Below are 23,830 nucleotides of genomic sequence, written 5' to 3'. Positions count from 1 at the left end.
AGGTTTTTGTTTTTTTGTTTTAAGACACCTGTCCGCATATCTTGGTACAGTGAGGTAATTGAGTATAAAAGGCAGTTAAAAATAAAAATAAGTGAATTATCTGTCTAAGATCATTCAGACTGAGAATAATAATAAACCCATTCCACAAGCCTGCAGGCTTGAACTTTTACCAAGAGAACCTTTAATGGGGAAAAAATATTTAAAAATATTTTCAAGCCTTTTTATGTATTAAAAAAGGACACAGGCTCAGTCTCTCTCTTCTCTTCCCCGCCTCCCCCCCCCCACCTTCACCCCATCCTTTATTATTTATTTATTTATCATTTATTAGCATGTCACCTCCTTAGGCTCAAAATTTAGTTTTAAAGAGCAACAGACCATTTAGAAAAATTAAACCTCTTTGTGGTGCTAAAGAGCCAAATATGCTATATAGAGGAAACCCACTTCTGAATATGTTCAGTGACAGCTTTTCTTTTCTACAGGAAACTTCTACACTGAAGTGTGTGGTATAAGAACCTGTATAGAATAGATGATGTCCCAGCATACTAAAATACTGTACCTACCTTCTGGGTTTTCTCATTAGTACTCCTTGTACAGGTACTGAATGAAAAACCATAATCAAATCTGAAAAAAGTTATAACATGGCTTGTTAGTCTATTTTTCTTTTAAATAGGCCAACTGTTTAAATTGTAACTGAAGGAAGAAGTGACAGGTTTATAAAAAGTGATTGGATCTGATAATCAGATTCTTTTTCTGTGCATCCAAGCTTCTGAGTGAGTTCTAAATGGAAAATGTTATTTCCCACTATCTTTATATAAATCAGTATATGGGGAAGAAATACCCTATAAGAAATCACGATCAGCAACTTCGGAAAAATTGTACCTGCGGACAGTAGTCTGCATCTCTTGTTCTGTATGCAGACTTAGTTGAATAAAGAGCAATATGCTTTTAAGTAATATATTCTTCTGTTGTAGACACCCCATGCTGCCCCGTCACATGCAGAGGCTGGGCAGAGATTGGGTTGCCCACTGGGATAGCCCTCAAAGATTCTGCTGGAACAGTTGTATCTCCAGTTCTATAAGGTGGGCTGATCACTATTCTTGGGCTCCGTATGTCGGCACTGCGGATTTTACAGTGAATTGGAGACCGCCTCACTTTTTCGGGCCTTGGAGACCGCCTCACTTTTTCGGGCCTTGGAGACCGCCTCACTTTTTCGGGCCTTGGAGACCGCCTCAGTACTGGAACTGGCAACGTGATAACTTCACACACAACTCTTCTTTTCATCTCTCTAATCCTAATATGAAATCTGAGGGAGATGAACCTTCTTCAAAAAGGAGAAGACACAGTGGTCAGAATGATGTTTGCAGTCCTAATGAAGAAATTAGCAGCTCTAATCAGAATGAAGCAGCCTGTCTTTCTACTCCACCAAAAAATGAAAAAGAAAATACTGCAAACACAAGAGGTAAAAATGGTGTTTGCTATTTCTGTAGTGTTTTCTTTATATATTTAACAGGTTTTAAGTACCATTTTGTAGTGCCCTCTGTATTCCACCTCTTTGCTGGCATCTATACCAGGAGGGTGTTGGTTTTTAAAAGATATTACAAATGTCAAGTACTGTAATTTACAGCTTTAAACTGTTTTGATTTTGTGCTCTCAAAAACCCTAATCTGGCAGCAGAGCTGAGCCCATGCTGCTTGAGATAGTCAGGGTGGCTCTTATTATTTGAAGTGGCACCACCAGGTGGTCATATTTGGTTTTGCCATTTATTTTCATAAATTATAATTTCAGCAGGCTTTGCTGCCGTTTTCTTTACCTATCTGAACATGAATCAAGTGCACCTATGCAGATAGTGCAGTAAAATATGCACAGTTTCTCAGCTCAAAACAATGTGGTCTATACAATTCAAATCTTATCAGGTCTAAGTGAGATTCACTGCATCGACAACAGAATTATTTATGAACAGGAAGCCAGAATGCTTAATTATTTAAAGTTAGCATGCTTGATGCTAAGAGCACAGTGAGGGCTTCTGCAGCAACTATTGTCTCTCAATACTTTGACTTTAACATACTCCTCCTAAATTGTTCCCAACTGTTTGCTTAAGAGCTTTTTATTTTATTATTATTATTTAACATAATCTGATTCTGGGACTTGTTTGACATTGTGAATGGCCTTTTTTTTTTAAAGGGGTGAATGGAGGCAAAAGAAAAATCATCTAATTAATCTAATCTACCCTAGTCCAGCTTTGTGCCTGTATTCTGAACCAGTAGCAGGAACTTCTAAGTTTTGTTGCTGCTTCTGATGACTTGAATTTTCTTTATACCTCCCTCCACTCAAAGAGGCACGTCTGTTCTCTTCTCTAATGGACTCCTTTCAGATACCAGCGTCTGGTGCTACCAGGAGAAATTGGTGGTAGCTATAAATGTCAAGAAGCTTCAATAAGACTTCATAGGCTGCTTTGTGCTTGGTAGTGTACATATTTAGTTTAATAAAGCAAAAGAAACAATTATTCTGTATATAAAATATTTTCAGTGACACTCCCCACCCGCCCAGTTCTCAGCAGGATATTTTGGTATGGGGTCTAGACTTTTTTGGAGATGAAAAATATCAGACCTATCTGGAAAATGTAGTCCTTGTCCACATAACTGAATCTAGAGCCCCTGTCCTGCAAGCTGCCCAACACAAGCAGGTCCTTGTGCCTGTTTGGAGTGTCATTGACTTCAGTAGGGCTCTTCATGAATGTAAGAGTGCCTACATAGAGCATCTTGCAGAATTAAGTCCTATACAGGCAGTCCTCCGACTTAACAACTCAATTGCTTCTTGAAAATTGTGTCATAAGTCGAAACGTCGGAGCCACAATCTACTCCATTGCAGGACCGAGTCGTAAAGTCGAAACTTGTGGTCATAAGTCAAATCAGAAACCTGTCATAAGGGCTATTCATCGTAAGTCAAATGTTGTAAAGTCGAGGACTGCCTGGAAAGGCAAGTGACTTGCAATGGCTCTGGGGAAGAGGGATAAAATTACTTCTACAAAACAAGCAAATGTATGTTAAATTTTAGATATGTATCAGCTATCCAGAACTGACCCTTCACCTAGACATCTTGAGTTAGCTGACTTCTTGCAGGAGTCTCAGCAATGGGATTTGAAGGAGAGGATAGTGGTCTCACAGATCAGCTCAAGGAGGACATTCTGTGCACAAGAATGGCATCAGTGACGCAGACATGGGAGAGTGTCATCTGGACCATCGTTGGTAGAGCACAGGGCATAGGAAAAGATGTGATTAAAAAATGAGCATCTGATTAGGGAGGAACACATTTGTGAAGGCCCTTAAATGTGAGGATCAGAGATTAAACTTAGCAGGGTGGAAAAAGGAGTCGGTGGAGGGATTCAGAAAGAGGAGTGGTCAGTGGGCAGTGCCCCTCCTTTAGTACCTTAGCACATGCAACTTCTCCCCACTCCTCTGAGGATGTGGAGTCCCAGTGATGGAATGTATTCTCTCTGGAAAGTCCTTCAGATTGCTGAGAAGATTCTGGGCAATACCTCCCTATACTGTCTTTCAGTCTGGAAGTGGCAGGTGTGTGTGTGTGGGGGGGGGAGATGGAGGGAACATCAAGAATTCAATTAATGTCTGCTTTGGCAGGGAGGTAATTTTGTCACTGTGCTTAATCACAGAAGACCACTTTAGCACTTAGAATGGAATAGCCCAAATACAGTTAAATAGCAGAGATGGGACAGCCAGTGGCATAAATATTTAATTGGTGCATAGTTCAGGTATCTGTCTTCCAGCTTCCTTTCAAGGGAGTAAGAGGCAGAATTGTCATATAGTACATCTTTGGTCTCAGGCTATGTATAAACTTACATGGAAATGGTCAAAATACACTTGTATCTCAAGTAGTTGAACTGAATAATTTTCATTAAAAATGGTCAGTGCTTCCCAGGGGTATACTCATCCCTGCAGGATTCCCTTAGGCCCAGGGCCGGCTTTAGGCCGATTCCCCGGAATTGGCCCGCGCGCCTAAGAGGGCCCCGCACCTGCACCTAAGAGGGCCCCGTTCCGGGGGTCTTCGGCAGCATTTTGGTGGTGGTGGGGGGCCGCTCCGGGGGTCTTCGGCGGCAGGGGGTCCTTTGGTGCTGCAGAAAACCTGGACCAGACCCCGTGCCGCCGAAGCCCCGGACTGCCACCGGGTATTCAAATTGGGCCCCGCGGGTCATAAAGCCGGCCCTGCTTAGGCCTGATCTACACTAAAAAGTTAGGTCGAAGGAAGCCGCTTTAAGTCAACCTGTTAATGTAGGTCTAAACTACCAGGTCATACGTAGCCTATAATGTCAACTTCTGTAATCCACTTCTGCGAGAGACATAGCACTTAATTTACAAGGTACTGCAGATGCAGCATTGTGTAATTCGACTTAATTGGCCTCCAGATTGTGTCCCACAATGCTCATCTGTGACCGCTGTGGAGATCATTCTCAACTCTGCTGCACTGCAGCCAGGTACACAGTAAACAGCCCCACCCCGGCTAAAGCTCTGAGAATTTTTGATTTCCCATTTCCTGTTTGATCAGCACTGAGAGCCTGCCAGCTTGAGCACAGCTGATCATGGAGACTACATGCCCCAAATATGCTCCAGCCTGGTCTGCACAGGAGGTGGTGGATCTCATTGCTGTGTGGGGAGAATAATCTGTGCAGGCAGAGCTCCAATCCAGCAGAAGAAACGCTGACATCTATGCAAAGATTGCTTGTGGAATGGGGGAGAAGGGCTACACAAGAGAGAGACAGCACTGCCATGTGAAAATAAAAGAACTTTGCCAAGTGTACCAGAAGGCAAGGGAGGCGAACAGCCATTCTGGTGCTGAACCCCATAATGAGCTGCATGCAATTCTCAGGGGTGACCCTACCAGCATACTCACAGGTGTGAGTCTAGGGACAACAAGGATGACGATATGGTGGATGAGGAAGAGGAGGAGGAGAATGGGAAACAGGCAAGCAGTGGATCCATTCTCCCCAAGAACCAGGAAAGATTTTTAACCCTGGAGCCCTGTGGGTCGTAGGACATCACGGTGGCTGACCATGATGCCAGGGAAGGCACCTCTGGTGAGTATACAGTTACAATCAAAGTCCAGTTAAACTTTAGTGGGCATGCACATTTGGTGGTATTGCATGTTTACTGTGAAGAAAAAGTGAGGTGCTGTGGTTCTCTGCTTACAAGAGGCCACTCCAGCTACGCAGAGGGTGGCGCCCGGAAAAGACTGTTTAGGTGGACTGGAATAGCCTGGGAATCCTCCATGGATCTCTCTAGGAAACTTTCATGGAGGTACTCTGCAATCCTTTGCAGAAGGTTTCTGGGCAGGGCAGTCTTATTTCTTCCACCATGGAAGGACACTTTCCCATGCAACTCCTGAATTAATTCTGCTGGCGTCATTGCAGTACACAGCATAGCAGTATAAGGACCAGGTCTATACCGAGACACTTGCCGCATCTCCTTCCTTTCCCCCTCTGTTACCCTCAGGAGACTAATATCACATCGGGTTGCCTAGGGAAAACAGGAGAGAAGTTCTCATTAAAAGTGCTCTTACAAGGAAAAAAAAAAAGGGCATATAGTCACCACCACATACATTCCAGATCGCCAAACCACACGGCCGCTAATGCGCCTTTACTGTGCTCGGCATGGGTCGGCAAGCAATTTAAAGTGGCTGATAGGGGACTGGGGCTCCACGTGAGAGATTCCACAATTTGGGAGTGAAAACGTTCCTCTCCCCTGTTCGTAAACAGCTTCTCGTGGTGCTATGGGGAAGGGCCATTGTTCGACTAGCTATCTCTGCTCCTGACATGAGCCTGCATAAACTTTATTAAAAGTGCGTTCACCCATGACCCGGGGGGGCCTACTCACCATGGCTGGAGCAGCAAAACAGCATAGTGAATGGTTATGGATTCTGATTATGTTATGGCTTGCTTCTAGTGTAATAAGGTTTTTTTTAGGAAAACGACCTTGTTATGGAAACATTTTATTCATGTACAATGGCTCCTTTATTTTTTCCCATGACTGACAGCTGGAAATGTGTCCTTTGGCATGTCATCAACACCTCAAAGCAGACTTTTGCTGATTAGAAGGAGGAGAAAGTGAAGGCAGGAGGACATGTTCACCGAGATAGTGAACGCCTCCGGGACAGCTGAAACAGAGTGGAGAGTGTGGAGGATTTCACTGTCCAAAAACTTAGACATGGACATGAAGAGCAGAAAGCTTCCAATGAGCAAGAGTGTGCGGAACGGGATGAGATGCTTCGGATTATGAGGGACCAGACATGTTGAAGTGTCTGGTTGAACTGCAGGAACAGAAGCAGAAGGATAGAGTCCCTCTGCAGACCCTGGTGGACAGCCAGCCAGCATTGCCTGGCGCAGAGTCACCCTCCCCTAAGTGTTCCATGAGGAGTGGGCAAAAAGTCCATTATCCCTTTCACTTACCTCGGGGAGGGTACAAGGAACAGAAGGCGCCCATTCACAGACCTCTGATGGTCTGGAATGCTGTGTTATGTTGCACAGTGAAAATGTTTTTCCAGTTCCAACTTTACAACCCCTTTTCCCAAGGTTACATTTTTGTTCTGTTCTCCCTCTTAACTTATGTTTGTTAAATAAAGTAAATGGATTTGAGAAATAAATGTTCTTCATTGAGTAGAAGCAATGGCCTTGGGTGGGTGGTTGGCTTTACAGGGACAGTGATAAAGGCAGGTGAAGGTTTGGGAAAGCACAATGCAGACAAGCAGCTCACATTACTGTGACTCATTATTGAAACGTCTTTTCAAAGCCTTGCAGATACACAGTGCCCCTTGCTGTGCTCTTCTTATTGCTCTGGTGTCCGGCTGCTCAAAAATGACTGCCATGTGATCTGTCTCAACAGCCCACCTCTGCGGAAAACTTTCCCCCTTTTTTCCCCCACAGATGATATGGAGCACACAGCAGGCAGCTATAACTATGAGGATGTTCTCTTTGCTAAGGTCCAGCCTTGTTTGTAAACGTCTCCATCGCTGTTTCAAACAACCAAAGGCACATTCAGCCACTGTTCTGCACTTGCTGAGCTTATATTGAACCGTTCCTTACTGCTGTCCAGACGGCCAGTGTATGGCTTCATGAGCCATGGGGAGCAAGGGGTAGGCTGGAAAGAAAGTCTCGGATTGCAGCTTTTTGAACAGGCCCGAGTTCCTAAAGATGCACATGTCATGAACCTTTCCTGACCATTCTATGTTGATGACGGTGAAACGCCCCCTGTGATCCACTAGTGCTTGCAACACCATTGAAAAGTTTCCCTTTCCGTTTATGTACTCTTTGAAAAGGTGGTCTGGAGCCAAGATGGGGATGTGCATGCCATCTATTGCCCCACCATAATTAGTGGATGGTTTTGCAGCGATGGGGTTCCCTATGTCCTGAACATTTCCCAGACTCACTACCTTTCATAGCATAAGTCGATTAGTGGCCCTGCACACTTGGAGCACAGCAGCTCCCACGGTTGATTTACCTGCTCCAAATTGATTCCTCACTGACCAGTAACTGTCTACCATTGCAAGCTTCCAAATAGCAATTGCCACTCGCTTCTCTACTGTCAGAGTAGCTCTCATTTTTGTGTTGCTGAACTGCAAGGCCGGGGAAAGCTCTGCACAAAGTTCCTGGAAGGTGGCCTTCTGCATTCGAAAGTTCTGCAGCCACTGCTCATACCTGCAAAACGATGAGGTCCCACCAGTCAGTGCTTGTTTCATGGGACCAGAAACAATGCTCAGAGTGCAGCTGCTCTGTGAATTGCCAGCAGCAATTGTGAATTGTTTTTCAATGGCTTGCAGCAGGGCTGCTTGCAGGACATTGCAATGTTCTATGCAGCAGACCCTACTTCGGCTCGGGAAATAATGCAGGAGAAGGCACGAGGTGTTTGAGATGCTCACAGCAAGAGTGCACAACTGAGCAGGCTCCATGCTTCTGGGGTTATGGCGTACGCGAGGCGGTTTTAAGGCTTGAAAACCACTGGGTTGTTTGCCATTGAGCACAGTGCATTATGGGATGCCAAAGCAATGTTCCTATTCTCCCCTGTGACAATGTTTTGGTCTCATGAGACATTGCACAAACTTCCCAAAACACACTGTGGCAAGTCGCACTTTGGGATAGCTCAGTGCATTGATGCAGGAACTGCTAGTGAGGACGCACTCCATCGAGACAATGAGCATGGTGTGGCCACGCACAATTGATTTAATTAATTCAGAGACTCGAGGTCGAATTAGATAAAGTTGACTTAATTTTGTAGTCTAGACAAGCCCTTAGATAAGAGAGTCAGTTTTGCTACCTGCTTCCAGATCCTCTGCCATTCTTGATACTGTATAGGAGATAATGCAAAGAGGCAAGATGGCATTTTCAGTGGTTCTTGTGGCGCCAAATTTAGAACCATATGGAAGCTTTTGAGTTTCTCTAATCCCCAAACTTTACAGGAGAATTATAAAGACTGAGTAGCATATCTGTGGAAACTGGCCATAATGAGCTTCATAGGATATATTAGGTTACTCCAACTTCAGAGAAGTCTGAAATGTGGGGCATACAGTGGCTAAAAATTATGCAGTTTATATGAGCAGTTTATTTCCATCTCAAATGGAAGGTCTGAAATATTTCTAATCATGAGATACAAATTTGCCTATAATTTTTTTAAGCAAAGGGAGCTCTCATGAGGAATAAAAATTCCTTAAGTACAATATGTTGCATATGAAACAAGTTGTAAGATCAGCATACGGTAATGCAAATGTATTACATGATCATTCACTTTGGTATTTAATGTTTTAACAGGCCTGATCAAAAGACATTGGGAGTATTTCTGTCATCATAGTAAAACAATGAAGATTCTTGAAGATAAGCAAATTGACCAAAACAATACAGAAGACAAGGGAAAGTTTGATTTTACTGTGATGTCCTACAATATCCTTTCACAGAATTTGTTAGAAGATAACTCCCACCTGTATAAACACTGCAGACGGCCAGTGTTAATGTGGGGTTATAGATTTCCCAACATTCTACGGGAAATCAAACAACTGGATGCAGATGTAAGTGGAAAACTAACACAGGTTTTATTGAGAACAGTATATTCAACATATAGCAAGAGTAGTTTTGGATTGTGTGTGATCTAGTAGATAAGCTATCTAATGGATTCAGCTGTCCTTTAAGTTATCAAGTCATGCTTATTAGCACTGCTGGTTCATGTTTACCAAAGTAGTGTTTTCTGAGTGATCTAACCCTGAGGCAGTAGCCACAGGTAGCATTACTGTAATCCTCACTATTATATTTACACGTGCACTTCTGAAACTGTCCTTCATGCTTCTACGGTCAAACATAGTCTCTCATTATCCCATCATTCCTGCACTTTCATGACTTCATTTCCTGATTCTCTTCCTACCCTTTAGGTGTCTTATTCAGTGAGTCATCATCCTCCTTCCGTCCCTTTCAGTGGAAGGTCCTCTCTAGGGCTCTGCCTTTGGCAATCTTCTCTTCTCCCTCAGTATCTTATCTTTGGTTGATCTCATTTGCAAATGTGGCTTTGTCTACCATCTTTATACTGATGACCTGCAGATCTGCCTCTCCACACTAGAACTCACCCCTCCATCTAAACTAAAATTTAAGCTTGTCTTTTGTGATGTCTCGTCATGGATGTCTAGCTGTCTCTAAAAATTAGCATAGGCACAACAGAATTTATTATTTTCTCTTGAAACTAACTTCTCTCCTGCCTCTCTATTGGAGTGGACAGCAGTCTGTCACTCAGGCCTGTAACTTTTACTTCATCTTTAGCTCAGCCCTCTCTTCAAACCTACACATCCAGGCCATGTCCAAATCTTCCCTTTTATTTTTTTCTTGCACAACTCCTCTAAGATCCAGTCTTTCCTCTACCCATGCTACCAAAATTCTTATCCAAGTCCTGATTGCGTCACACTTTAACTATTGTAATTTTTTCTCTCAGTGCCTACAACCTCATCACTTAAGTCCATTCAAAATGCTGCTGTTAAGAACACCATCTTGCTTGCAGCAGCTCTCGCAAAGTCCTTCACAATCTACTTCTGCACTACCTATCAGACCTTCTAATTTATCACAAGGTCAGCTTCTGCCTTTCCTTCATCATGATGCTGAGCTTGATTGCCTTGATTGCCCACTTCTACCACGTGCGCTTCCTCCTATGCTGCCCATTACGAGTGGAAAAAGATCTCAGTCAAAATCTAGAAAGCTGCTTACCTCATCCTCCTTTAAATCTCTCCCCTTCCTTAATGTATATATGAAATGGTAACCTGAGAATATTGGTGACAAATTGTGATTGCTGCTCCTGATTGGCTAAGAATTGTGCACGTTGCTGTTGTTCTCCTGTCTTCTCCACCCCACGTGAACTTGCCTGTTTTGTCCACCTGTTATATCGTTGTTCAGATTGTAAAATCTTTGAAGAGGAGACTGTCCTTTACTGTGTGTTTGTACAGCCCTTTACGCATGTTAGTCTAGTCTGGCTGGAGCTGTAGATGCTAGCACAATATAAATGTTTGTAGGCAGGGCGGGTAGCACTACTTTTTAAGGTTGTCTGACAGTTTCCATTATAATTAAACTGAAAATAGGGTCTTGTAACTAACCATTTGGGCTAAAATTTTCTCTGCTGGGTGTCTGCCTCATTGAATTTTCTTGGAACATTTCAGCCAAAACAGATCAATTGTTTGCAAGAATGGAGCCAGGGAAAAATGCATTATTTTGCCATGTTACATTCTGATGAACTTTTCTTTGAAAAATTCTAGTTCCCACATGCTTTGGAGTGGTGGGGATTTGAAATATGGTAGTGCAGGGGTGGGGAGCAAAAGCGGGAGGCCTTTGTGTCAGAGATGCAGCTTTTGCTGGTCTTGAAAAAATCCGCCCAAGTTATAAGCCTTTGGGGAAAAATTTTCAGTTTGCAAATGCATAATAGAGACTTTGATTTTTTAACTGCTGAAATCTGACAGTTCTATCCTCTCCGAGCCTCTCTCAGTGCTGACCAGATTGACCATGTGCCATCCCCGTAGGATGGTTGTAGCCATAGGCTGGAGCATGCTCAGGGATTCAAAAAGACTTTCCCTGTAAGGGCTTATCTACACTGGCACTTTACAGCGCTGCAACTTTCTCACTCAGGAGTGTGAAAAAACACCCCCTTGAGCACAGCAAATTTCAGTGCTGTAAAGCGCCAGTGTAGACAGTGCACCAGCGCTGGGAGCTGTGCTCCCAGCGCTGTTAGCTATTCCCCTTGTGGAGGTGTTTTTTAGAGCTCTGCCGCGACTGCACAAACCATGTTAAAGCACTTTAACGTTGCCAGTGTAGACAAGCCCTAATTGTTGATCTTGGCTAGGGTGACCAGACAGCAAGCGTGAAAAATCGGGACGGGGGTGGGAGGTAATACGAGCCTATATAAGAAAAGGACCCCAAAATCAGGACTTTCCCTATAAAATCAGGACATCTGGTCACCCTACTGTGGAGTAGGGCTTGCACTGGAACAAAGCATGGAGCCTGTCACTCCTGTGCTTTCAGTGACTCCCTGCTGGTAGCAGCACAGCAGGGAGGAAGAAGCTATCTGATTTGAATTGTGAGGGCACAAAATCCAGATTGGAACAAGATTGGGATTTGGGAGGCGGCAGGGGGACTGACTGTGAGTTGAAGTGGGGAGATGGGCTGGCTGGGCAAAGAGACTGGCAGCTAGTGAAGGGCGTGCAGGGTTACTGGGAGCCACTTGTCTTAGGGGGATGGGAAACTGAAATTAGACAAAGAACTGGGGGGGGGGAATGGACAGGCTGGACGAGGAGATTGGGACTGAGGACGGGGGGAGTGGACCAGAGGAGGGGAGAGAGGTCTGATAGGGAGTTGGGGTACAGGCAGAGAACTGGGACTGGCTGGGCAAGGAGACTGGAACTGAATGTGTGGAGTGGAGACTGGGACTCAGCAGGGCTGGAGGGGGAGACTGGCATGAGAAGCCCAAGGAGTGGAGATGGACTGGGATTCGGACAAGGAGTCCGGGGTAAGGAGGAGTCAGTACTGAGACATGGATGGGGCAGAAGGGGTCAAGCTTGGGCTTGGGGAGGCAAATGGGAAGAAGAGTGTCCCCTAGAGCCTTCAGTGGAACCCAAGATTCCTGAGTCTCTCCATTCCTCTGCTTTCAGCAATATCTGTGAAACCCACTGGCAGACTGGGTCTCATCCCCCACTAATGCTGGTCCCCACACAGAATGACAACTTATCACTATCACTTACTCTGTTAGCTTAAGTGACAGCGGTAGATCTAAAGGTTGCAGTCCTGGTGGTAACCCATGTGGGTGTCAGTATGATGCCATATGATCAAATTTCTGTTTTTCAGTTTCTTTTTTAAGAACCTAGGAAGTTACAGAAACACCATTATGGAGGTTGCAAAGTCAACACTTAAATTACAAAATGTCAGAATTAAGATGCTTGTACAACCTTAATTCGGCCCCATTGTGTGTACACTTTGATACAATCTTTAATTCCATGATTACATACTATTTATTTTTTTCACAAGACTCCTGCCTCATTCAGTGTACAGGCTGGACCTGCTTTGGGGATGAATCAGGGTTGTGTAGTAAGGGAGACTGTTGTCTGTAGGACCCAGCTTCATCTGTTGCAGAAGATGAAAGGTTTGTAGTGAATAGGGCAGAGGATGGCTGGAACAGGAAGGGCGGGACTGGTAGTTAAGACAGTTGAATGTTGTCCTGAAGAACTGGTTTCTATCTCTACCTCTGCCACAGAGTTCCTGTGTGATGCTGAGCAAATCACTGAAACTAGACTTTTCAGAGGTAGTCAGTAATTGTGTATTCTCCATTTTCTGTGTGCCCAACTTCAGACTCTGGAGTCTGACCTGCAGAAGTGCTGAGCATTCACAACTGGCACTAAGACAGTGGGAGCTGTGCTTTAAACATATAACATTCAAACTGCTAGGCACCCTGAAAAATCAGGTTTCTCAAATTGAGCACCCAAAGTTAGTGGGTACTTCTGACCTTGATCTCACTGTGCCTCAGCTCCCCATCTGTAAAGTTAGGGATAATACCATCCCCTCACCAGGGTACTGTGATGCTAAATTTATTTACATTTGTGAAGCATTTGAGCTTTTTTGTGATGCTCATCACTATAGTGTCCTTCAGAACAGGGTTTGAATAGTGCCTATTAAATAAGGCCCAGAGCCATATATTGAACGAGGACAAAACAAAATATTGAATAGCTCATTAAGTGAACATCATCCATCCTGTGCACTGACTGAGGCAGAGGTCCTGTGGTCACGTAATATCATAATGTACGTGCACAAGGGGGCTGAATTAAGGTTGCACAGGCAACCTTATTCCTGGCGCTTCCTAACTTTTGACTGCTTGGCTTTGCAAACTTAATGTTCTTTTCAAATTTTTTTTTGTGACTAGGTATTGTGGTGTTCAAGGTATTCAGTGAATCATAGGAGCCCTTCCTGAAGTCTTGCTGTGATACTTTGAAGCCTGTTGGTGGAAAAAACACTGGAGCAGCTGCTCCTGTGTGGATCCTTGATTGGGAAGGCAGACACACTACACTAATATACTTATTTGGACTGTATCAAATCCTTAAATGATAGAACTGCTGCTGGTCTCAGGTTTCAAATACGTAGGCTCCCCAGGCTTAACATTCAGCAGGACTGAATCAGTTCTTCTGAGATTAGAGAAATATGGTTGTTTGCAATGCATGTCTCTTTCAGATGAGACTTAGACCTGGTCTGTGATAGAAAGTTAGGTCAACATAACTATGTTGCTCAAGGGTATAAAAAATCCACGCCGCTGAGCAGCGTAGTTAAACCAGCCTAAGTCCCTATGTAGTGCTAGGTTGATGGAAGAATTCTTCTGTTGACCTAGCTACCGCCTCTTGGGGAGGTGGATTACTTACTCTGATGGGTAGGGTCCTACCAAATTCACAGTCCATTTTGGTCAATTTCACAGTCAGAGGATTTAGGGGGAGGGATAGCTCACTGGTATGAGCATTGGCCTGCTAAACCCAGGCTTGTGAGCTCAATCCTTGAGGGGGCCACTTAGGGATCTGGGGCAAAATCAGTACTTGGTCCTGCTAGTGAAGGCAGGGGGCTGGACTCAATGACCTGCCAGTTCTAGGAGATAGGTATCTCTCCAATTATTATTTATATTTATTTATTTAAATATAGTAAATTTCATTATTTCAATCTGAAATTTCAGTGTTGTAATTGTAGGGGTTCTGACCCAAAAAGGACCTGGGCAGGCAGGGGGTGGTGTAGTCGCAAGGTTATTGTAGAGACGGGTGCAGTACTGCTACCCTTACTTCTGCGCTACTGCTGCCTTCAGAGCTGGGCAGCAGGAGAGTGGCAGCTGCTGGCTGGGAGCCCAGCTCTGAAGGCAGACCTGCCACCAGCAGCAGCATAGAAGTAAGGATGGCATGGCATGGCATGGTATTGCCACCCTTACTTCTGTGCTGTTGCCTTCAGAGTTGGGTGTCCGGCCAACAGTCGCTGCTCCCCGGCTGCCGAGCTCTGAAGGAAGCACAGGAGTAAGGGTGGCAATACCGCACCCCCTCTAAAATAACCTTGTGACCCCCTCCCCCCCACAACTCCCTTTTGAGTCAGGACCCCCCATTTGAGAAATGCTGGTCTCCCTTGTGAAATCTGTATAGTATAGAATAAAAGCACACAAAAGACCAGATTTCATTGCGGGGTTGGGGGGAAACCAGATTTCACAGTCAGTCGACGCATTTTTCATGGCTGTGAATTTGGTAGGGATGGAATAATTCCTACTGATGGAATAATCCTTCCTGTTGGCATAGGTAGTGTTTACGCCAGAGATGGGCAAACTACAGCCTGCGGGACCGTCCTGCCTGGCCCCTGAGCTCCTGGCCTGGAAGGCTAGCCTCCAGCCCCTCCCCTGTTGTCCCCCCCTCCCCCACAGCCTCAGCTCACTTGCTCCACCACTGGCGCAATGCTCTAGGCGGTGGGGTTGTGAGCTCCTGGGGCAGCGCAACTGCAGAGCCTGGCCTGACCCAGTCTCCGTGCTGCCTGGTAGTGGCAGCGGCGGCATGGCCTGGCTCCAGCTGGGCAGTGCGACTGTATTGGCACCAGCCATCGGCATTCCAGGCAGCGCGGTAAGGGGGCAGGGAGCAGGGGGGGTTGGATAGAGGGCAGGGGAGTTCAAGGTGGTGGTTGCGGGGGGGAGGGTATAGATAGGAGTCAGGGTGGTCGGGGACAAGGTTGAATGGGGCAGGGACCCGGGGGGACAGTCAGGAAGGAGAGGGATTGGATGGAGGGGCAGTTGGGGCAGGAGTTACGGGGGCAGTCAGGGAACAAGGAGAAGGGGTGGTTGGATGGGGCCATCAGGAATGAGAGGAGGGGTTGGATGGGGCGGTGGGGGTCCGAGGGTGGTCAGGGGACAGGGAGCAGGGGTATGTGGATGGGGCAGAAGTCCCGGAGGGAGGGGCGGATAGGAGGTTGGGGTCAGCCCTTGACCCCCTCCCTTAACCAGCCCTCCATACAATTTACAAAACCCAATGCTGCCTTCAGGCCAAAAAGTTTGCCCACTCCTGGTCTACTTGGAAGCGCTACAGCGGCGCAGCTGTAGCCCTGTAAATGTAGACAAGCCCTTAGAGACCGAGTGGTACTTTCATAACAATGGGTGAGCAGTCTGGTGTTTTCCTCTTCCACCCCACCTCCCAGTTGTTCTCCAGCATTTAAGGTGCAGGTTGTTTTGCTACTCACCAGGTTTGGGGCGATGGGTGGTTATGAGCCGCTCTTTGTTCAGGACTTGAAAAATGCACTTGCTCTTGAGGAGTAGGAAGTTTTCCTGGGAGTCTCTCATCACCTGCAGAATCTAAACTTTTCTTTAACTACCACAAGGCTAGAAATTTATTTTTAATCTCCCAAATGTGAGATGAGTGTAAACCTATGCAATGCTGTTTTAGGGAGTCTGTGGGCAGATATCTCCAGAGCCTCTGCTACTACTTAGAGCTTTGCAAGCTGATGTCATCAAGGCTTCTCACATGAGTAAAGTTACGTGCATAAATGTTTACCACAGTGGGGCTTAAGTGCTGATTTGTGTCCAAGTATAGGGTTAGGACATCCCAGCCAAGCACCCAAACTTGAAAATTAAGCTTCTTGTCAACAGGGAGCTTTTTTATTCTTTGTCACTTAGTTATTTGGTAAATCTACATGATTAGACAGATCAGATTTTTGAATAAATAGAATGGGTATCAAATACTATTTACACTAAGCAGTTTTTAAATAGAGAAATCTCTTGCATGAGAGTTTTTACCTCTGTAAATAAAGTTACTAAAGCTTCAAGGAAAAACATAAATGCACTAGTTAATGAAGTGAAAGCTTTTGTTAATATGTTTGTTAATGTATTACATTCAAATTGGAAAAACTCTTTTAGGTACTGTGTTTGCAAGAAGTACAAGAGGACCATTTTGGAATGGAGATCAAGCCGAGTTTGGAATATTTGGGTATGATGGAACACTTTTGTCCCACATTTTATTACATTTTCCTTTTTTTATGTACTTATAAGAAATAATCTACGTGGAATGAAGAGAGGCATTTTTCATATGGCAAAAATTAGATAAATAGGTGTTACTTTAAGACCTGCTCTTGCACTCTTTATTTTGGCAAACTCATTAATGCCTGAATTTTGCCTGTATATGAAGTGCAGAACTGGGCCCATAACTGCTTTCAAATGAATTTACTTAAGACCTGATCCTGTAAATTGCTGAGTGCCCTCAGCTTTCATTCCTTTCAGTGGGAAAGGAGGCCACTCATCATTTCACAAGAGATGCTTAAAACATGCAAGTCAGTCCCTTAAATTCTAGAGGGATGTAGATGTTGGATCTCAATTCTAGGTATAACTGAAGCTACAAATCAGAAACAGTCTTGTTGATTGGCTTCTAAATTCTATATGATGTATGCTTTAGCGTTTAGTGTAATCATTTATTTAAGCTGTTGTGTTCCCTGAAGTGGTTAATACACTCGTTCTATCTTGATAATTTAAAGTATACTTTCACAAATAGTTATTTTTAATTGCTGTGGAAGATGTAGCGTTTCAGTCATAGATAAAATTGTAGAAAATACTTACCTTTTTGACAGTTACAGTTAATGGAAAATATTATAATCCCGAAATAATGTATCGGTAATGTTGAATATAAATGTCTTGCTCTGTATAAAAAGAACTTTCAAAAAAGCTTGTCATTCCTAAGCTGCATTGGGAACAAGGCACTCTTAATTTATTGAGAAGGCACTGGAAGCTTATCTTGAGACCTTGCAGCTCTTACTACTGTAAAGCAAATTTCAGAAAGTTGGGTGATTATCATAACATTACTGTTTTAATATAAACTACTGAGTTTTTAAAGCTGTCAGACAATCATTTCTGACCTACAGAAATCTGTCAAGTACTGTTCTTAATAGGAATGTTTCACAAGTGAACCATTATTAAGCTACTCGGGTAGCACCCTGATTAAGCTTTAAAGCATCAATCATTTTACATTTGACTTGTCCTATGACACATGAGAAGCACCATGCTGAGTATCTTACATCATTAGTTTAGAAGTATATACACCGCAGACAATACTGGATTGGATTTATTGTTCAAATTAACTTCTCACATCCAAGTTTTTCTTTCCTTTCCGAGTTTCTTGGGTGCATGCTGTATAGCCTAAGAAATCTGGTTTTATTTTAACAAGTCACACTGAACATAGATATATCCATAAAGGAGGTATGATACGGCTACATGTATTTTTTTTCTCTTTCAGAGAATGCAAACGTGAACTTTTTTTCCCTCCCAGAAAACAAAAGTGCTATTCAGGGCCTGAAATTTGAATGTAGGTTGTTGAGCTATAAAGCTTGCCCTCTTGGGATGGCAGTACAGTACTAGATTGAAACAAATCTTATTTTGAAAGATGAAGATCATGGGCCTGATGCTCACTTAGGCCTGGGCTACACTAGCGGGGGGGTTCGAACTAAGATATGCAACTTCAGCTACGCTATTCGCGTAGCTGCAGTCGAAGTATCTTAGGTCGACTTACCTGGCTGTCCTTATGGCGGCGAGTCGACTGCCGCGGCGCCCCCGTCGACTCTGCTTACTCCTCCTGTCGAGGTGGAGTACGGGTGTTGATTAGCAGATCGATTTATCGCTTCCAGACGAGACGCGATAAATCGATCCCCGATACATCAAACACTACCCACCGAACCGGCGGGTATTATAGACCTACCCTTACACTTTAGTCCCTTTACACTGCTCAGTCAGTGTACAGAGCAGTGTAAACAGCTCTTTAGGCAAATGAGTATCAGGCCCTGTGTTAACATGTGCACTCGGAGAGTGATTCACTTTTTTTCCCCCTCTCAGCAGCCATTAAAGTAAAAGGAGATTTATTGGTAAGAATATGTATTGGGAGACACATTTTTAGTAAGTCATTTATAAAGACTATTTTCTCTTTACATATGTATTTAATTATGCAAAACAGCTTCCATTATAATCCCCCCGTTTTCAGATGCTTACATTCTTTTTGATGATTAGTTTTCAGACAGAGACCAAATATGGCACATTTCAGTCCAAAAGGTGAAGATCTCAAAGTTAGGAACATTTGAAAGTGGGTACAGTGGAAACTTTTTACAGCCTCGACTATAGCAGGCTCAGGTATTGACTACTATGGAAAAACAATAGCATGAGCTACGTTCTTGGTTTTTTTCGTTAATGATTCACATTTCTTTCATACAGGTTATCATTGTGAATATAAAATGAGGACAGGAAGGAAACCTGATGGCTGTGCTATTTGTTTCAAAATTTCCAAATTTAATCTTCTCTCTTCAAACCCAGTGGAATTTTTCCGCCATGATATTCCACTCTTGGACAGAGACAATGTTGGACTAGTGTTGCTTCTGCAGCCCAGATTTCACTGTAAAGCTACTGCTGCAGTCTGTATAGCCAACACGCATCTGCTGTATAATCCAAGGCGAGGGGACATTAAACTGACCCAACTGGCGATGTTACTGGCAGAGATTGCCAGCGTTGCCCATCAGAAAGATGGTAGATTCTGTCCTATTATCATTTGTGGTGACTTCAACTCTGTTCCTGGTTCTCCACTGTACAGTTTTATAAAGGAAGGAAAGCTGAATTATGAAGGACTACCTATAGGAAAGGTAGGTGTTTGTTTCATCTAATGTAAGAATTAATGCTGGTGGAAAAGGAATATTTTATGGAGTGACAATGGCCACCTGTCACGATGTGCACCACTCACCGCTTATCTGGTGCCTCTTCTGATCAGTTGTGGGATTAGCTCTCAAGATCGTCACCCCTTCTTGTGGTCACATGCCACCACATTGTCTCTCTCAGGTCTGCAGCTCCTCTCGTCGCTGGAACTGCAGTGTCTTCATAATGCAACCCTCCGGCTAGGTCACTCAGCATTTCCCCTTTCAGGATACAGTCCTTCAATTCTCTGTCACCCCCACAGTCTCTGTCACTCCCAAGCTCATTCACTACTACAAGTTCCAGTCCAGGGACTCCACACACAGCAGTTCTGAGCTTTCCTCTCACTGCTCCTTCCCTGGACTGCTTCCTACAATTCCTAGTTCCCCATCTTGCCCTGGGTATAACAGCGCCAAACCCTCTTCCCTTTTCCCAGCAGCAGCCCCTGTCTGTTGCAAGCTTCCTGGCTTTGAACCTGCTTGCAATCAATTCCTTACCCCTGGCTTTCCTTCCAGATGCAGCCTGTAGAATTAATAGGCCTACCTGACCACCTTAACCCTTTCCAGTTCTGTGTGGAGTTGAGTTTCCATTAGAAGCCCGATTTTTGACCTCCACTCTAAATTTAATCTACAAACAAAGGAAAGTCTGCCACAGAATTGCTATGCTAGGTCTGAGGCTGACTCAGTGTTTTGTTTCAGAAGTGCAACTTTAACTCCTAATTTGCTGACTCTAATGTTTTAAAACATATAAACAATTGTTCTTGAAAGTGGTATATGTTCAGTTACAGATATGTATCTGGACCTTACCTCTGGCTTAATTTAGGTCTTGTCTTCATGTACACCACAGCTTTAGTGAAGACTCTCCTATGCCAATGGAAGAGCTTCTCCCATTGGCGTAGTTAACCCACCTCCCCAAAAAGCTGGAACTATGTTGGCGGGAGAAGCTCTCCCATTGACATAGTGCTGTCTACATGGGAGGTAGGTCAGTAAAACTATCACTCGGGTGTGGATTTTTTACACCCCTGAGTGATGTAGTTATACTGATATAGGTCTGTAGTGTAGATCTGGCCCATTTTTGTGGGAACACTTTAAATGCCAAGTCTAGCACTTGCCAGGTGTTCCTTTTCTTTTGTAAGGGGTAATTTTTCCCCAATAGGGCCTATGTTATCAGTCAGGCTAAGACCAAACTTCCCTTTTCATTAACTTGGCTGAAATGTCCATAAACATGTTCTACTGACACAGTAAAATACTGTTCCACCTTGTGTCATTATCATTTTTTTTTTGTGTGGAAGGAGATTTAATCATGGACCTTCTGATCCTTTTCAAAAGGATTATTCTCACATTATGGATGAGCCGGGGCTGTATTGGTTAGCGTAAGTGTAAAGTCAAAGTTATGATTGCTGGGTGACCAAAGTAGAAGTCATGTTTGAGTGTGGCACCACATTCTAAGATATTTTATGTGAGTTTAGTGTGAAGATAGCATTCAACATATCACAAATAGCTATTTAATTTGAAGTGACTAAAGCATTTACACTAGGGAAATGTGAATTTTCCATTATTGGTGTTTACTGCCCATCAGCTGCCAACCCCATTTTCAGCCCCCTTTTGATTTTCTCCCAGAAGAATAAATACCCCGTTGTTAAAAGCAATGTCAGCAGTCAGTGAACTGTTTATACTAGAGCTTCTAATGTTGCTAACAAGAGGTCATCGTATTCTCTCAGCTAAGTCTTGCGAGAACTATTTTACAAAATAGGATTGTTGTAAAGATTGTTGTAAAGCGAGAGCAAGTTGCATATAAAGAATATCATGGTTTAGCAGAGAAAGCTCTGAAGAGTTGCTACAAAAGGCATGTTTGTAAGGCCTGTATAGAAGAGTGGACTCACTGCAAGTGTGCCCCCTTGTGGCTGGGTGTGGCATAACATCTTTGCCTTTTCTAGCATCCCTTGCTGATGGTTTTCCAGTCCTTTAGCGGTCTCTCTCTCCTCACCTTTTAGCCCTCCAGCTAGGTCACATTGTAGTTCCGGGCTCCTTTCATGGTAACAAAGACCCACAAACAAAAGTCCAACAAATCACTTCAAGGACTCTGGCCTCTGACTCAGAGTCCATTGGCCCTTACCCCCATCTCTCCAGGGTCTGAATTGCCCTGATCCCCTTACTTCCGGGGGCTTCACACCACTTTTCCAGTGGGTGGTATGGGAATGCAGGCCCACTCTCTATGCTGGGTTCCAGCCCAGAGAACCTAGGACAAGCAGCCAAGGTCTGCTCTGTCAGACTCGTTGCCACCACCTCTCTGGACTCCTTTGTATCATTAGTCTTTCCTTAAGCCTTTTTCTCCAGCCCCTTTCTGGGTTTTTTGCAAGGACCAACACCTCCCAGAAGGTCTCCCTAGAGATCTGGTTTGTATCCCTGCGTCAGGGTCAGCCAAAGGAGCTTGCTCCAGACTTGTGTCTTCCAGATGTCTCCCACTTTGTAGTGCCCCGAGTGTGACAGCAGAGTTCTTGCCTTTCTCCCTGGGGCCCCTCAATGTCCAGTCTAAATGATTTACTTGTCACAGTCTCTTGCACTTAACTGCCTCTGGTATCCTGCTGGCTCAAGACAACCTGCCTCTGGCTCTAGGCTTCACTGCCCCGGCCTCCCAATCTTCCTCCTGGCTTGAGGCCCTCCAGTTTTGGCTCTAGGCCTCCCAGACTTCTCAGCCTTTAGCCAAGAGAGGAAACACCCTCTATGCCTCACCTGGGTATCCCCCATTGCCTTCCTTCCACTGCCCCGTGCTCCTTCCTTTCTGAAGATCCAGCTCCTCCCAGTCTGTTCGATCACCAGTTATACCTTATGGCCTAATTGGGCTTAACTGTCTACTGGTTACCCTGGCTTCAGACACTCCATCACAGCATGGATAAGAAAAGTGAACTCTTTAGCAGTATGTCTTTTGTTAATTGGATCACAGGTGACTTAAAAAAAATACAGTTTTTTAAATTAAAATTTTGCACAGGTATCTTGTGAACTAAATCAGATTCTGTTTGAAACAATCGTATATCTTTTCTAGGTGTCTGGGCAAGAACAGTTTCCTAGAGGACAAAGGATCCTAACTATTCCAATTTGGCCCCCAAGTCTAGGCATTTCACAGAGCTGTGTGTATGAGGTACAACAGCAGCGACAAGAAGAAAACACAGGTCAGTTTCTGAACAGGTAAACTTAGTGGTTCTGTGAAAACATCATCCAGATTTACTGTTGAAGACCAGATATTTTTTCATTTAAAAAAATGGGCCCCAGTCTTACAAACATGAGCTCAGTGGGACTACTCAGAGATAAAGTTTTTCACCATCCTAGGCATTTGCAGGCTTAGGCCTTAGAAAAATAAATTCCTTTGAGATTAACATGCAGTATGTGACTTGAAATAATAGAACCATTATTGTTGGATATTTTTAAAACCTTCCATCTAAATCTACTTTTTGTCTTTATATTAAAGGTTAAACATACCATTTCAAATTAGAAAGCAATTCAGATGAGCTGAATGTATGTTTCTAAGTAAAATTTTCTGGAAAGGTACAGATTTGTTTGAAGGGGCTCTAATGAAACTGGGCAATTCAATCCAGTTTTTATTAATTTGATCTTTCCCATCAAAAGAAAAATAAATAACGTTTGAAGATGTTGTCCTAGGCTACTTTTCCTATAGTTTTTCTCCAATGGTCTTAATGATCTCATTTAAAACGTAGATTAGAAATTCTCTTTATTTTTGTAGGGGGAGAGAAAGAAGAAGTGAAACTGGAGCACACAGAAGAGATCATAATAGCAGCTGAAAAGTAAGTCTTAGAAAATCTGAGAAGGCTGTTTGGTGGCTCCTATTTTAAAAAAAAAAAAAAAAGGCAAAACTAAAACCTTGAGCGTATATGGTATGATTTCAAATTAGATAATTGATAAAACTGTAAGTGGTCTTCTAATTGGGTTTTGTATCTGCCTGTGTAGGTTGTTAAAATATACATATTTACATGTACATTATTTAATAAAACATCCCCCCGCCCCCCAAAAAAAAGACATTTTCAAAAATAGACATCACCACACCTAAACTCATCTTCTCAAGAAAAAGTCTCAAAAATGGAGTCAGTGCAGTTTTCAGAGCTAATGTAATGTTTCCTCTGACATTTCACAACTATGTTCTGGTGAGTTAGTTCCTGCACCCTTGAATTGTTGGAGCAGCTAGAGGATGTGAATAAAAATAAACTAAAATTAAATTGTATATTTCATCATTCTTATACTGGTGGTCTTACTTTCAGCAACTATACTAGTTCAAAAGCATGACTGCCTATTGTTCTCAAAAGTAATAATTGGAGAACAGAACCCAGAAAAATTTGGATTAGGATAACTATACAAAAGGGCAAAAAATCATCTTTCATTTAAAAGTGAAAGAAAAGATAACTACAGATGGGAAAGGATTAGAATTATATATTGTAAAGGACCATTTCTATATGGGGCAACTGATGCATGTTATTCCAAACTAAGGAGCTGAGGTTAAGGAAATATCAAGACTGACTACAGGGCAAGTTCCATCTCTCCTCATTAAACAATACTTTTGACATCTGTTTACTTTTGGATATAAACAGCACTCTGTTTTATAGT

At 43.6% G+C, this 23,830-nt stretch overlaps 1 protein-coding gene across 6 annotated transcripts in view; it reads left to right on the top strand.

Annotated features, from left to right (window-relative positions):
- The window catches only part of ANGEL2 (angel homolog 2), a 32,410-nt gene that overhangs the window by 3,820 nt on the left and 4,760 nt on the right, over window positions 1-23,830 (top strand). For 3 of the 6 annotated variants that reach the window (XM_039532557.1, XM_039532556.1, XM_039532559.1), the window contains exons 2-7: window positions 972-1,459; window positions 8,807-9,060; window positions 16,419-16,488; window positions 18,750-19,171; window positions 22,260-22,386; window positions 22,956-23,016. In XM_039532557.1, the coding sequence (XP_039388491.1) occupies window positions 972-1,459; window positions 8,807-9,060; window positions 16,419-16,488; window positions 18,750-19,171; window positions 22,260-22,386; window positions 22,956-23,016 (1,422 nt within the window). Of the gene's footprint in view, window positions 1-479; window positions 595-971; window positions 1,460-8,806; window positions 9,061-16,418; window positions 16,489-18,749; window positions 19,172-22,259; window positions 22,387-22,955; window positions 23,017-23,830 lie in introns of all 6 variants that reach the window. The other 3 variants (XM_039532560.1, XM_039532561.1, XM_039532562.1) reach the window with 2 other exon arrangements.

Source organism: Mauremys reevesii, linkage group 3, assembly GCF_016161935.1.
Source record: "Mauremys reevesii isolate NIE-2019 linkage group 3, ASM1616193v1, whole genome shotgun sequence".
Classification (NCBI taxonomy): domain Eukaryota; kingdom Metazoa; phylum Chordata; order Testudines; family Geoemydidae; genus Mauremys; species Mauremys reevesii.
Note: the sequence above shows the minus strand (reverse complement) of the source record. Positions and strands in the feature narration are given on the sequence as shown.